The sequence below is a fragment of the Arvicola amphibius genome, chromosome 3 (genome assembly GCF_903992535.2).
Source record: "Arvicola amphibius chromosome 3, mArvAmp1.2, whole genome shotgun sequence".
NCBI classification, from domain to species: Eukaryota; Metazoa; Chordata; class Mammalia; order Rodentia; family Cricetidae; genus Arvicola; species Arvicola amphibius.
In genome coordinates this window covers 90,595,628-90,609,470 of record NC_052049.1, presented here as the reverse complement: position 1 = coordinate 90,609,470, position 13,843 = coordinate 90,595,628, and the positions used below count along the sequence as shown (strand labels likewise).

Sequence of the window (13,843 nt, the reverse complement as noted above, 5' to 3'; positions counted from 1 at the left end):
GCACTCAATATTTATACGGATTGTCCCCCGCTCTTCAGTCTCAGGGATGCTACAAAGGTGTATAATGAAAGACTTCCTGAGGTCCTTAACACAGGGTATGTTACATCAGTGAAGCTTTTCCCTGTGAGACCTCATGTGTGACTGGTAGTTCCTGGAGCGGCTGAAGGTCTTCCCACACTCGGTGCACTCATAGGGTTTTTCTCCACTGTGGGTTCTTTCATGGTTTTTTGTTTTGTTTTGTTTTGTTTTTTTGGTTTTTCGAGACAGGGTTTCCCTGTAGTTTCTAGAGCCTGTCCTGGATCTAGCTTTTGTAGACCAGGCTGGCCTCGAACTCAGACATCTGCCTGCCTCTGCCTCCCAAGTACTGGGATTAAAGGCATGCGCCACTACCGCCCGGCTCATTGTGGTTTTTTTTTAACTTCATGACAATATATCTCTACAGTCCCAGATACTAAAGAGTTTGAGCAGATGAATCATTTGAATTCACAGGTTGACTCTAACTTTGATGATATCACGATAAACCATGAGAACTATGTTTTTAACAAAAATACATAACCATGACTTTTCTATTTCACACTAGTGGGAACTATTTCCCCTAATGAATACAAAGTACCTTGGGGGCTGGAGAGATGGCTCAGCGGTTAAGAGCATTGCCTGCTCTTCCAAAGGTCCTGAGTTCAATTCCCAGCAACCACATGGTGGCTCACTACCATCTGTAATGGGGTCTGGTGCCCTCTTCTGGCCTGCAGGCAGAATATTGTATACATAATAAATAAATAAATAAATAAATAAATATTTTTTTAAAAAGTACCTTGGGTTTGTTCCAGGAGTTCTGTACTGATCTTCAATGTGCTGATCCTCCCACTGTATTCCTAAAGCATAGACCAGAGAAAACAGCAGAAATTACCATACTTGGAAAAGTTACTGAATTCTGTTCTCATGGTACACAAGGCCCTGCTGATTTATCCAAAGTGTTCTCTTTCCATATGCTAAGCCACCGAACAGCATTGCTAACAAAACACAATTTTCTCTAAATGACGAAGGGAGGGATGGTGTCATCCTTACCTACAGTGGTCATGTTCCTGACAGTTTCCAGTATCACATCCCTGTACAGCTTCTTCTGAGCAGGGTCCAGCAGAGCCCACTCCTCCTGGGTGAAGTTCACAGCCACATCCTCAAAGGTCAGTGACCCCTACAACATTCCACATGATGCACAGAGGAGGGTGAGACAGACAGCATTGGATAGCTACACTTGATGTATGAGCAGTTTCTTAGATTCTGATCTACAAACGTTTATTGATGACTTTATTAGAATCTTACTCTCTGGCTACATTAACATTGTTTCGCAAAAACAAATTACACAAATAAAATATTAATAAGAAAATTAATAATTAAATTAAAATTTCATAATATTGTACATATTTATTAATATTAATAAGCAGACAGGAACAACCCTCTGATAGCAGGAAACAGAAAGACTTGATCCCGAGTCACTCGCAGTTTCTCTTCTACAATGTCTACTTCTGTCCTCACGAGTCAGTGCGATAACACTGAGAATGCTTTCCTTTCCAAATACCACCTCATGAGCAGAGACACGGCCGGGCTACACTGTGAAGCCTGTGGGCCTGAGTTCAATCACTCATGGTGGAAGGAGAGATGGCCTCCTCACGTTGTTCTTTGATGTCTACATGTGAGTCACGGTGCACACAGAACCACACACACACACACACACACACACTATACAAATAAATAAAAAATCATTTAAATTGTTTCAAACATCCTCTCTCATTTGTTCTTTGCTCCTGGTTGGTAAATTAAAATTCGGCTGATCTCCTTTCGAATGACCCAGGTCTCTTTGTGTGTTCTTTCAATCTCCAGGCCCTTGTCCAACTCGCGTAAGGTACAGTGGCACGCGAACTGTACCGAGGGGGTAACACAGAATCGGTACAATTGGAGGCCCCAGTGAGATCATCAGCAACTGCAGTCGGAGACCCATCTGCGAGATCGGGAAGTAGGGATCCCTGAGAGATCACCCTCGGAAGTCTGGCCAGCAAGTAAGAAATTGAGTGGCGAGGGTGTATTGGTTATGGGTGCAAGTAATTCTGTTCCAGTGTTAAGGGGCCGGTTAACAGGCCAGTTGTTAAGTCTTTTGGAGAAACAAGGCACCGGTATTTTTTTTTGTTTGTTTGTTTTTGTTTTTGTTTTTCGAGACAGGGTTTCTCTGTAGCTTTGGAGCCTGTCCTGGAACTAGCTTTTGTAGACCAGGCTGGTCTCGAACTCACAGAGATCTGCCTGCCTCTGCCTCCCGAGTGCTGGGATTAAAGGCGTGCGCCACCACCGCCCGGCTGCCAGGATATTCTAATGGCAAGATGTAATCACAAAAGAAGGGCCGGGCTGACAAGACGGCTCAGCAGATGAAGGCTCTCGCTGCTAACCCTGATAACCTGAGTCCCACCCTGGAGCCTAGGTAAAGATGGAAGGGGAGACCCGATGCCAGAGTTGTCCTCTGACCTCCACACATGCCCACCGCACACTGCGACTTTAAAAACGGTTCGTTCCCGCAGGCCTTGCACTCAATATAACAGTGCCCTCTCGCATTTACACATGCCACCTCAAAGCCTTCTTCATGGCAACCTCTGTAATCTGGTCCCTGGGTGCTAACTTGGGAAATCATCCATCTTTTTAAAATTATGTGTATGTATATGGAGTGCAATGCCTGCAGCGGTCAGAGGAGAGCTTCAAATCCCCTGTAGCTAAATACAGTCCGCTGTAAGGGGTTCGACATGTCTGCTGACAACAGAACTCAGTTCTCCCGGACAGCGAGCACTCTACTGAGCACGCCCCAACCACTTTGAGACAGGGTTTCACTATGTAGATCTGGCTGGCCTGGAACTCACTATGTAAGCCTTGAACTCACAAGCATTCACCTGCCTCTGGCTCTCAAGTACTGGAATTAATGGCTTGTGGCACCCCTTTGAAGCAGTGTCATGTAACCCAAGCTGGTCTCAAATTTGCTACATAGCTGAGGACAACCATGAGCTCCCGATCTTCCTGCCTCCACCTCCCAGTACAGGGACTAAAGGCCTGTGCCATCATGCCTAATTTAAGAACCCATCTTCTGGGGCTGGAGAGATGGCTCAGAGGTTAAGAGCACTGGCTGCTCTTCCAGAGGTCCTGAGTTCAATTCCCAGCAACCACATGGTGGCTCACAACCATCTGTACTGAGATCTGGCGCCCTCCTCTGGCGTGCAGGCATACACCGAGGCAGAGTGTTGTATACATAATAAATAAATAAATCTTTAAAAAAAAAAAAAAAAGAACCCGTCTTCTATGTATCTTCTAGACCACCTCAACAAAATAAGCTGTACAGTTACATACACACACACATACACACACACGCACACACACATACACACACACACACATAGACACAGGTTTTATTTTTTTTATTTATAAGCTTTTTCTTCAGCCTCTTCACGCATCCTAGATAAAATCTAACAGTTAACGGTTTTCCCATATTCTCTGAACAGGGTTTCCCTCCAGTAATTCTTTTCTGTACCTGAACTAGGATAGTAAAATATTTTCTCAGGTACCTTATGAATCCTCAAAAGTGAAGGTTTTCAAAAAAAAAAAAAAAAAAAAAGTGAGCCGGGCGGTGGTGGCGCACGCCTTTAATCCCAGCACTTGGGAGGCAGAGGCAGGCGGATCTCTGTGAGTTCGAGGCCAGCCTGGTCTACAAGAGCTAGTTCCAGGACAGGCTCTAAAGCTGCAGAGAAACCCTGTCTCGAAAAACCAAAAAAAAAAAAAAAAAAAGTGAAGGTTTTCCAAGCTCTAGTCACAAGAATTCTATACAACGTGAGCACTTTCATGCCTTAGCACCGCACTGGGAGAGCCAAAGGCTTTCCCGCAGAACTTAACATTTATAAGGCCCAACACCAGTGTGCCTGATCATATGTCCTTGGAGGCCTGAATTAGAAATGAAGGCCTTCCCACATCGCTTACATTCATAGGGTTTTTCCCCAGTGTGCGTTCTTTCATGTTTGCGAACTGAAGTTGAACAAATGAAGGCTTTCCCACAGTGTTTACACAAAAAGGGTCTCTCTCCCGTGTGAGTTCTTTCATGCTTACTAAGTGCACTGGGTGAATTAAAGACTTTCCCACACTCCTTACACGTGTAAGGTCCACCTCCAGTGTGCCTCATCATGTGGCCTTTAAGGCCTGAAAGAGAGCTGAAGGCTTTCCCACACTGACTACACGTGTAGGGTTTCTCGCCAGTATGAGTCCTTTGATGTCGTCGAACTGAGCCCCAGCAACTGAAGGCTTTTCCACACTGTTCACACTGATAAGGCTTCTCTCCGGTGTGGATTCTTTCATGGATTCTCAGTGAGCTGGGATAGTGCAAACCTTTCCCACACACATTACACTTGTGCGGTCCACCTGCAGTATGAGGTACAATGGATTCACCAAGGCCGGTAAAAGAAAGGAAGGCTTCCTCATGTTCCTGACACTCATACGGTTTGTCTTCAGTGTGAGACCCGGCACTGATGTGGGAAGAGTAACTGCTGAAGGCTGGCTCACACTGCTGACATTTGGAATCACGTGCTTCCTGTCTAGGGTGAGCACGCCTGGGCTTCCCAGACGAGAGAGGCGTGAAGACTGTCCCACATACACTACACTCACAGAGTTTTCCTTCAGTAGAACTTTTCTTCTTCAGATCATGGTCAAGAGTTTCACTGAAGGTTTCTCCATAATGGCTACTTTGTCTGCTGTCACCAAGTCTCTCTATAATATGGCTGCTGTTGAGAAAAAAAAATCAGAACAATTACAAATGCTTCACTCACAATTTCAAACCACTGATAGGCTTCAAATTCCTATATTTACTAGAAGGCTGAAGAGATGCCTCAGCAGTTAAGAGTGTACACGCTTCATTTTTAAATGCTTTTGTTTTTATTTTATGTCTTTGTGTTTTACCTATTTGCATATATGTTTGTACACTACTGTGTACCAGAAGACGACATTGGACCTCTGGAACTTAACTCCAGCTTCAAAAGAATCTGATACCTCTGGCCTTTGTAAGCCCATACAAACACGTGCACACAAATAAAATGTAATAATAAATAAATAAACATGCAGATGGGTGGGTTTTTTCAAACTTAATGACAAACTAAAATTCTGTCTTTATGTACACAAGTACACACATGTACATGTGGAGACCAGAGGTCAATCTCAGGTGTCTTCTTTGCTACCTTATTTTCTGAGATAGGGGCTTCTACTTTTACAAAGAACTAGCTGGTGTGATTAGGCTGACTGGCCAGTAATCCCCAGAGACCTATCTATCTCAACCCTCCCCCCAAAGCTAGAATTATATGCACATGTCCCCACACCCACCTGGCTTTTTACACAGATTCTAGGATCAATCGCTGGCATAGTTGGCACTACACCACCTGAGCTGCCGGCCCAGCTCCTGAATGTCTCTCAGGGGACATTCCTTTCTGTTTCCAGTGAGAGTTACCTTAAGAGTCTCCCCTGATTTCTGTACCAGTCTTCAATATTCTGGTCCCATCTTTCTCCTACAACACAGAAGGGAGAACACTGAGTTCAGAGAGAGAACAGACTAGACTCTGGGCCTGTGACTGCTGCAAGGACGCTCTGGTTATGCATCAGAGTGTTCCTTCCCATACTGCCAGTCAGAAGCCAGCACGGATGGGCAGAGCATGCTGTCTAGCAAGAAAGTAAGAAGCTGACATCCTTACCCACAGAAGCCAAGGTCACGAAGATTTCCCCGACAACCTCTCTGTAAAGGTTCTTCTGGGAAGAATCCAGCAGAGCCCACTCATCCTGGGTGAAGTTCACAGTCAAATCCTCAAAGGTCACCAAGTCCTGAAACATGGCAAACATGTTTACAAGAGGAAGAGAGACACGTGACACGGAGAAGCTGTATTCAATCCATAAGTCATTCACATAAGAGGCTACAGGGACGGCTCAGCAGTTAAGAGAACTTGCTGCTTCCAGATGACCCGAATTCTGTTCCCAGCAACCAGAGGGCTGCTTACAATCACCAGCTCCAGGAGACTTAACACCCTCTTCTGGCTTCCTTGCCAAGGGTAGGGTCAGCACACACAGCATATTCTAACACAGACATATACACATAAATAAAAATAAACCTTCCTTTAAAAAGACATTCACATACAATCCTATGGTCTCTAAACTTTTAGTTTATGGTAAATGAATACAGTTACCAGAATTCTGGCCTTAGTTCACATTCACTTTCTCATAAAGTACTAACACCAAAACACAGGGAACTGGGCTGTACATTCTAACTGTTGCCTTGCTTTGTTTTATTCATATTGTGTGTATATATTCATACCCATGCGGAGGATTCGGGTGTTGTGCCCTACTGCTCTGTATTATTACCAAGACAGTGGAAAGAGTAACTGCTGAAGGCTGCTCACATGGCTGACATTTGGAATCATGTGCTTCCTGTCTAGCGTGAACACTGCTGGCTTCCTGAACGAGTGAGTTCAGGGCCTCTCACTGAACTGAAGCTGATCGTTTTTCAGCTAGGCTGGTTGACTGACCGGTAAGCCCCAGGCTATATCTCCACCCCCAGCACTGGGATCACAGATGTACAGCCATATGAGGCTTTACATGGAAGCTGGGGATCCAAACTCAGGTCTTCATGCTTCTGGAGCAATCATCTCACCCACTAGGCCACCTCCCCAGCTGGCTTGTTGGCTTTAGGGTCCAGCTAGGTTGTCCCAGGCCAACCTCCAACTCATGATTATCCTGCCAATCCTCTCAAATGCTGGGACTGCAGCTGGTGCCACCATGTCTGACTTATTGATATATTTATGTGGGCTTTGGGTATTATCTCGGTTACTTTTTTTAATTGCTGTGATAAGACATCAAAACCAAGGCAATTTACTGAAGAAAAGAGCTTATTGGGGCTTACACTGTCAGAGAGTGAGTTCATAACCATCATGTTGGGGAGCATGACAACAGGCAGGCACAGTGCTGGAGCAGCAGCTGAGACTTTATGTCCTTACCCACAAGGATTCAGAGAGAGAGACTGGAAATGACACAGCTCCCCTCCAGTGATATGCCTTTCCAACAAAGCCACACCTCCTAATCCTTCCCAGTTTCACCAAATGCAGACCAAGTATTCAAACATATGAGCCTATGGGGACATTCTCATTCAAACAAACACAGGACTCAGACCAGGGTATTAGATTTGGTGGCCAGTACCTGCACCTGCTGGGCTATCTTGGTAGGCCCAGCAGCTACAATTTCTAACACAGTTGAATGGGGATCATAATATGATGGTGAGTGGACTCACAATTATAACATACATAGTGGGGGGCAGGCATGGTGGGGCACACCTGTAATCCTAGCACCCAAGGCTGAAACCAGATTGTACTGAGTTTGAGGCCAACTGGGATACATAGAAAAAAAAGTCTCAAAAAATGGTGCATGCTTATAAGAAATGCTGAAGATATAGAGCCAGGAGGATCTTGAAGGCCAATTTAAGCTACATGTGGGGCTAAAGAGATGGCTCAGTAACTACAGGGCTTAGTTCATATCCCCAGCACCCACACAAAAAGTCAGGCATGACAACACAAGCTTTGTAACTCCAGGACTAAAGAGAGGATCCCAGGGACTTGTTGGCCGGCTAGCCAGTCAAGCCAAAATGGCAAACACCAGGTTCAAGGAGGAGTAATTATCTTAAAATAAGGTGACCAATGTCAATCTCTAACTCAAACCCCACTCCATGTGTAAGCATATCTGCATACATGAGTATACATGCATATTCCACACATATGCAAAAGTGGGTGAACAGGTATTCTTCCCTTAGAACACTTCCCACTCTCAGAAATCAGAAATTCTCATTTTTTTCTTAATAAGTCTATGTTTATTTGAATATATTATATTTGAATTATCTATATTATATTTGGCCCCCTACACCTTTTGTGAATCACTAGCACAGCATCTGCCTCCCTGGGTCTAGATGATGCAGTTCCCAGCTTCTTCTGAAGGAGGCTCAGGTGGACAACAGGATTCTCCCTGCTGACCCCATGGGGATGTTATCTCTGCAACTTCCTCCTTTACCCAAAATGAAATCCCACCAACATTGCCTGGGGCACAGAAACCATGGCCTTCACAGGCTTTCCCGTGCACTACATCAATGGATACAGAATGTAAACCTGAAAGCTGGGGTCTGAGAGGAAGGACTGTGGAGTGCTACGTAGAACACAAGAAGCCCTAGGCTTGACCTCCAGCACCCCATGAGCTAGGAATGGTGGCACATAACTAAAAAATCCCAGTTTGGGAAACAGAGACAGGAGATCAAAAGTTCAAGAGTGGGGCTGAAGATATGGTTCATTTGTTCAGAGCATTTGCTCTTCTTCCAGAGGACCCAGACCCTGTCCAAGCATGAAGCCTCACACTTATCCCTAACTCCAGTTCCAGGGGAGTCCCGTGCATTTTAGAGATGCATCTTAGAGAACACAGCTCCAAAGAGTTTCCTGTTAGGCAGACAGCCAATAAGGCAAAACTTTAGACTTTGTAACAGCCATTCAGCCAAGCCTGGTGTCCTATATCTGTAATCCCATCACTCGGGAAACTGATACAGGAGGATTATTAGTTTGAGACCATTCTGAATTGTGCAGTGAAACCATATACAATAAATACATGCTAGTAATAAGTAAATGACTGGAGATGCAGTTCAATGATAAAGCTCTAAGCCTTGGGTTCTATCCTCAGCACTACAAAAATCAGCCAACCAACCAAACCAACCTTTGTCCTAAAGAAAAGTTGTCATTAAAATGTATGCTTAGAATGTAGAAAGGTGACCAGCTGTGACAGCACAGGTATGTAATTGCAGTACTTGGGATTTGAGATAGGGACTCCGAGGATGAGTTAAATTCAGCATCGAGAGACTGCTGACCAGCACGCAGGAAGATCTGGGTTCCATCCCTAGCACCGCTTAAACTCAAACCAGATGGCACTAGAAACCCTGTTGAGAAAGTAAGAAAGAGTAAGGGGAGTGGGCGGGGGGGGGGGACTAAGGAAGAGAGATAACTAGAAAGAAAAAGAAAGAACATGGAGTGGGGAGTTGCTACTGGAGGTGTGGAAAGGGGAACCGGAAACAAGCGTCTTCATTGGCTACAGAGTTTGAAAAGCTAGACTGGAATAGGGTCTCTAATTTAAGGCCACCAGTAAATCTGTACAACACAGGGGAGAATTGGCTCCCACTCAGGGAACAGGGATAGGCTGGGGACCCTCGGGCAGCAGCTCCTCCCGCACTCTGCACAGCTCGGATCTTGTTGCCGCCCTCCCACCCCACGGCCGAGCTGCAGAGCAAGGCCGAAGCCGGACCTAGCGGGAGCCCGGACCCGAGGGGGTAGTGGAAGCGGGACGACATGGGGCACAAACTGGGCGCAGACTCCCGAGTGACGCTGCGTCACGTAGCATTTTTCCATCTCCGGATGCACTCACCATCCCGCTGCCCAGGAGGTCCTACTGACGCCCGCCTCCGGGTTCCGGGTTCTCCTCAGGACACAGTAGGACACGGACAGAGGCAAAGACCCCAGCCAGCAAAGCCCAGACAGACCCTCCCAATAAGAGCCTCAGTTCTTTGATGGTTTTGCAAGGCGGCGCCCGCCCCTTCCAGCAGTGCGTCTCATTGGACAGTTACTGCAGTCCCGCCCCTTCACCCTGAGGGACAGAGGGGTAAGACTGGGGATAAATTCGTGTAAGCGTCCTCTACGTCCTAGATCCTTAAGTCTAGGATCTCAAACTGATTGGGGCAGCTAAGGAGGAACGTATGTAAACTCTCTAGCTTTTTTTTCCTTTGAGACCAGGTCTCATGTAGAACAGGCTAGCATCGATGAACTTAAGTAGCCAAGGATGAACTTGAACTTCTGATCCTTCTGCCTTTTAAGTGCTGAGATTATAGGTGCTATTATGCCCGGCTATGTTTATGCTGTGTTGGAGATGTTACTTAGAGCCTTGTGCGTAGCAAGCAAGCACTCTACCAATGTGGCTACACCCCCAGTTTCCTGCCCCTTTAGTGTCTCTTTTCTTTGTAAGAGGGCGGGGTCTATATAGCCTAGGGCTGGCCTCCAACTCCTCCTGAGTACTAGGATTTCATTCGTGGGGTACTAGGACACCTGACGGGCCATGGGCTTTTTTCTAGATCACTAAGGAGTGTGCTCTTATTAGCTCTGCCTTTGTCCATCTCAAACCAGCTGAAAATTTTAGATCGGGATTGATGGCGCAGACGTGAAAACAAAGAGATCAGCCTCCACAGAAGCGGACGGTCCTTTAATCAGAACCAAGAAGGGCAGTGGGGAGGGGTGGTGGAGTTTCATAGCGAATCAAAGGGAACTTTTGGAGTGGATGATCCCGTCTGCAGGTGTTTCCCTACAGAGGAAGGTTGTGCGCTATCAGGAAGGCGTCGCCCAGCTCCTAACCACTGCAAATGTTTGTCAACTCTCACTTTGCTCCGCTCACTGGAGGTTTTCAGGTCGACCAAAAGCCCTTCAGAAAACACCACCTTTTCATTACTAAGAGCCTGCAAAAATGTCTGATGGGAACTGGAGATGTACCTCAGTTGGCAGAGTCCTTGCCTAGAATTCAAGAAGCCCTGGTTTCAATCCCTAGCAGTGTTATTTAAAAAAAAAAATAAAAATAATAAGAAGGCCCAGTGTGGTGGCACAAGCCTTTGATCCCAGCCTTCCAGAGGCAGAGGCAGGTGGATCTCTGAGTTTGTGGCTAGACTGGTCTACAGAGCAAGTTCCAGGCCGGCCAGGGCTACACAAACTATGTCTCAAATAATATTGTTTATTACTGAGGGAAACACACTATGGCATGGGTATGACATACTTTTTAAAAAATATGTATGGGTATTTTGCCTGCACGTATGTCTGTTCACTGTATGCGTGCCTGGTGGAGGCCTAAAGAGGACATTAGACCCTCCAGTGACCACAGATGGTTGTGAACTGCTCTGTAGGTGTTGAGGAGCATCCAGGGTTCCAGCTGGGCTCTCTCGCCAACCTCTCGGCCTCCACCATGGGTCTCAGGCTCACATAGCTATAGCACTCGTACGCTGTCTCGCTGGGCCTGATAGCTAAACCTTTGAGATCAGAGCTATGAAATTCCACCCTCTGCTCACACCAGCACCACCTCTCGGAGGAGCTGGACCTCGGATGCCTTCTCACCTCACACTTCACCTCAGACCCCTGTTTCTGGAGCCTATAAGAACCTCTAAGTGCTACCCCTGGGGAGGCCAATGAAGACTTGGATTTCCCATCTGATATCAGGGACCATCTCTTGTCTTTACAAAACTTGTTTCACACGGACAAACAGAACTGGCTGGATAACATCAAATTGGATTTTAAAAATCTAGAATGAGACTGCAGTGGTGGCACGCGCCTTTAATCCCAGCACTCGGGAGGCAGAGGCGGGCAGATCTCTGTGAGTTCCAGGCCAGCCTGATCTACAAGAGTTAGTTCCAGGACAGGCTCCAAAGCTACAGAGAAACCCTGTCTCAGACCAAAAAAAAAAAAAAAAAATCTAGAATGTTAGCCCCAAAGGGCCAAGGATGTTTACAGACTTTGTTTGCTACAGTGTTTCTTACTGGAGTCATGGCTCCTGGCTCACAGCACACACACACACACACACACACCAGCCCCATAACCACTCTCAGCACACACACACACAGATCACAGGCCCACAACCACTTTCACAGTGAACTATTCTTTTACTGGAGTCATGGCTCCTGGCTCACAGCACACACACACACATACACACACACATCACAGGCCCACAACCACTTTCACAGTGAACTATTCTCTTACTGGAGTCATGGCTCCTGGCTCACAGCACACACACACACACACACACACACACACAACCACTCTCACAGTGAACTATTCTCACCTTTCCCGTGGCAGAGGTACCTCACTCTTCTCAAATAACTGCAGAAAAGGTGCTTTGGCTTGCTCAAAAGAGAGGGAAGAGCTCAGCCTCTGGAGGCCAGGGCCGGATGAAAGGCTGCTTCCTGTACTGGTGGAGGACTCAGCAGCAGCCTAGACACCTACACACCACGGCTCCTCCTGCCCGGGACCAGGAGCCTCCACACAATCTAGTGAGGCATGGGGCTGCCTGCCCTATCCCAGCCCTCGGACTGGAGGGGACTAGGGCAAGTCCAGACAGCGGGAAGGTTTGGAGAAGGCAGCCCCCATCTCCTTGGCCCCTCTCCCAGCTGGGATTTCTGGTTCCCCCTAAACTGACATTCTCTAAAAAGATTTATTTTTAACTATCTGTATGTCAGGACCTGGGTACGGGTACATGAGTACAGTGGCCTGGGGAGACCAGAGAGGACACCGAGTTACAGGCAACAGTGAGGCGCCCCACATCGGCACTGGGGACCAAACTCTGGTCACATTCTGCGCTGGTTAGTTTTTTCAGCTTGACGAGAGTCACCTCAAAGGGGGAACCTCAAGGAGCTGTTTTCATCTGAATGGCCCGTGGGTATGTCTGTGGCACATTTTCTTAATTTCTAACTGATATAGAAGGCCCAGTCCACGCTGGGGGTGGGGCATCACCCCTAGGCAGTAAGCCTGAGCACGCTGGGGGTGGGGCATCACCCCTAGGCAGCAAGCCTGAGCACGCTGGGGGTGGGGCATCACCCCTAGGCAGCAAGCCTGAGCACGCTGGGGGTGGGGCATCACCCCTAGGCAGCAAGCCTGAGCACGCTGGGGGTGGGGCATCACCCCTAGGCAGCAAGCCTGAGCACGCTGGGGGTGGGGCATCACCCCTAGGCAGCAAGCCTGAGCACGCTGGGGGTGGGGCATCACCCCTAGGCAGTAAGCCTGCGCTCCAGGGCAGATGAATGTGGACAGGGGAGCAAGTCAGTGAGCAGCTTCCTTCCCGGTCTCTGACTCCCCTCAATTATGAACTATAATATAAAAGTAGAAGTCAAAAAAAAAAAAAAAAAACCCTTTCTTCCCTCAAGTTGCTTTTGGTGTTTTATCACAGCAATAAAAACCAACTAGGAGTCTACGGCCATATCGCCCTGAACGTGCCCAATCTCATCTGATCTCGGAAGCTAAGCAGGGTCGGGCCTGGTTAGTACTTGGATGGGAGACCGCCTGGGAATACCAGGTGCTGTAGGCTTTAAAAAAAAAAAAAAAAAAAAAAAAAAAAAAAAAAAACTAGGAGCTGGAGACAAGGTTAAGAGGCTAAGAACACTTGCTGTTCTTGAAGAAGGCTGGGGTTCAGTTCTCAGCACCCACGCGGTAGCTCACATTAACTCTGGTAACTCCAGGTCCAGAGGCTCTGAATCATCTTCTGGCCCCCCAAGTGCACTACGTGAACATGGTGCACATATATACATGAAAGCAAAACACTCAAAAAAAATTCAAAAATTTTCTAAGCAAACTAAGGACACACTCTTAACCTCTGAGCCATGTCTCCACCTCTTGACTACTTTTCTTTAATCCTCTTTCCAGGGTGTCTGGGACTTACCCAAGGAAACCTTGTTTCAGTCTGGGGTCACAGGTTTCAAAGTAATCAGATTCTGTGTCCAATGGAGCCAAGCCTCAGCCTCACAGAGGCATCAGGATCTGGGAATGAGGGAGTTCAGGTCAAGACCACAACTTCCTCAGCCCATCTCGGATCTCGCCTTCAAGCAAGGGTAGACCGACTTTCACCCACAAGAAACTTTTCCTTCTTTTTTGCAAGACTCTGTTTATTTTTAGGTGTGTGTTACAAACCTGAGTGCAGGGCTTGCCCAGGCGGGTCCTCCGCTGTGCTGCGGGTACAGGAGCTGTAAGGAGGG

The 13,843-nt window shown here is 47.1% G+C and overlaps 1 protein-coding gene and 1 non-coding gene across 2 annotated transcripts; one reads left to right on the top strand and one right to left on the bottom strand.

The window, feature by feature from the left end:
* Window positions 1-401: 401 nt before the first annotated feature.
* Window positions 402-13,399, bottom strand: LOC119809289 (zinc finger protein 709-like). The gene is made up of 9 exons (XM_042054698.1): window positions 13,311-13,399; window positions 12,609-12,862; window positions 11,941-11,960; window positions 5,754-5,880; window positions 5,513-5,570; window positions 3,919-4,796; window positions 1,066-1,192; window positions 812-872; window positions 402-743 (listed from the first exon to the last, which is right to left on the bottom strand). The coding sequence occupies exons 1-7, from the start codon at window positions 13,397-13,399 to the stop codon at window positions 1,176-1,178; spliced, it is 1,443 nt and encodes a 480-aa protein (XP_041910632.1). The 3' UTR covers window positions 402-743; window positions 812-872; window positions 1,066-1,175.
* On the top strand, window positions 13,061-13,179 carry LOC119810860. Its single transcript, XR_005284806.1, has one exon. It is a non-coding gene; the product is annotated as a 5S ribosomal RNA (ribosomal RNA).
* Window positions 13,400-13,843: the final 444 nt, after the last annotated feature.

Bases quoted from the DNA above. Each gene is read 5' to 3' on its own strand.
- LOC119809289 (XM_042054698.1), bottom strand. From the start codon at position 13,399: ATGTATATATGTGCACCATGTTCACGTAGTGCACTTGGGGGGCCAGAA. The intron at 5,571-5,753 runs GTAAGGATGTCA...TCTGTGTTGTAG, and splicing joins CGTGACCTTGGCTTCTGTGG to GAGAAAGATGGGACCAGAAT. The intron at 4,797-5,512 runs GTAACTCTCACT...TTTTCTCAACAG, and splicing joins AATCAGGGGAGACTCTTAAG to CAGCCATATTATAGAGAGAC.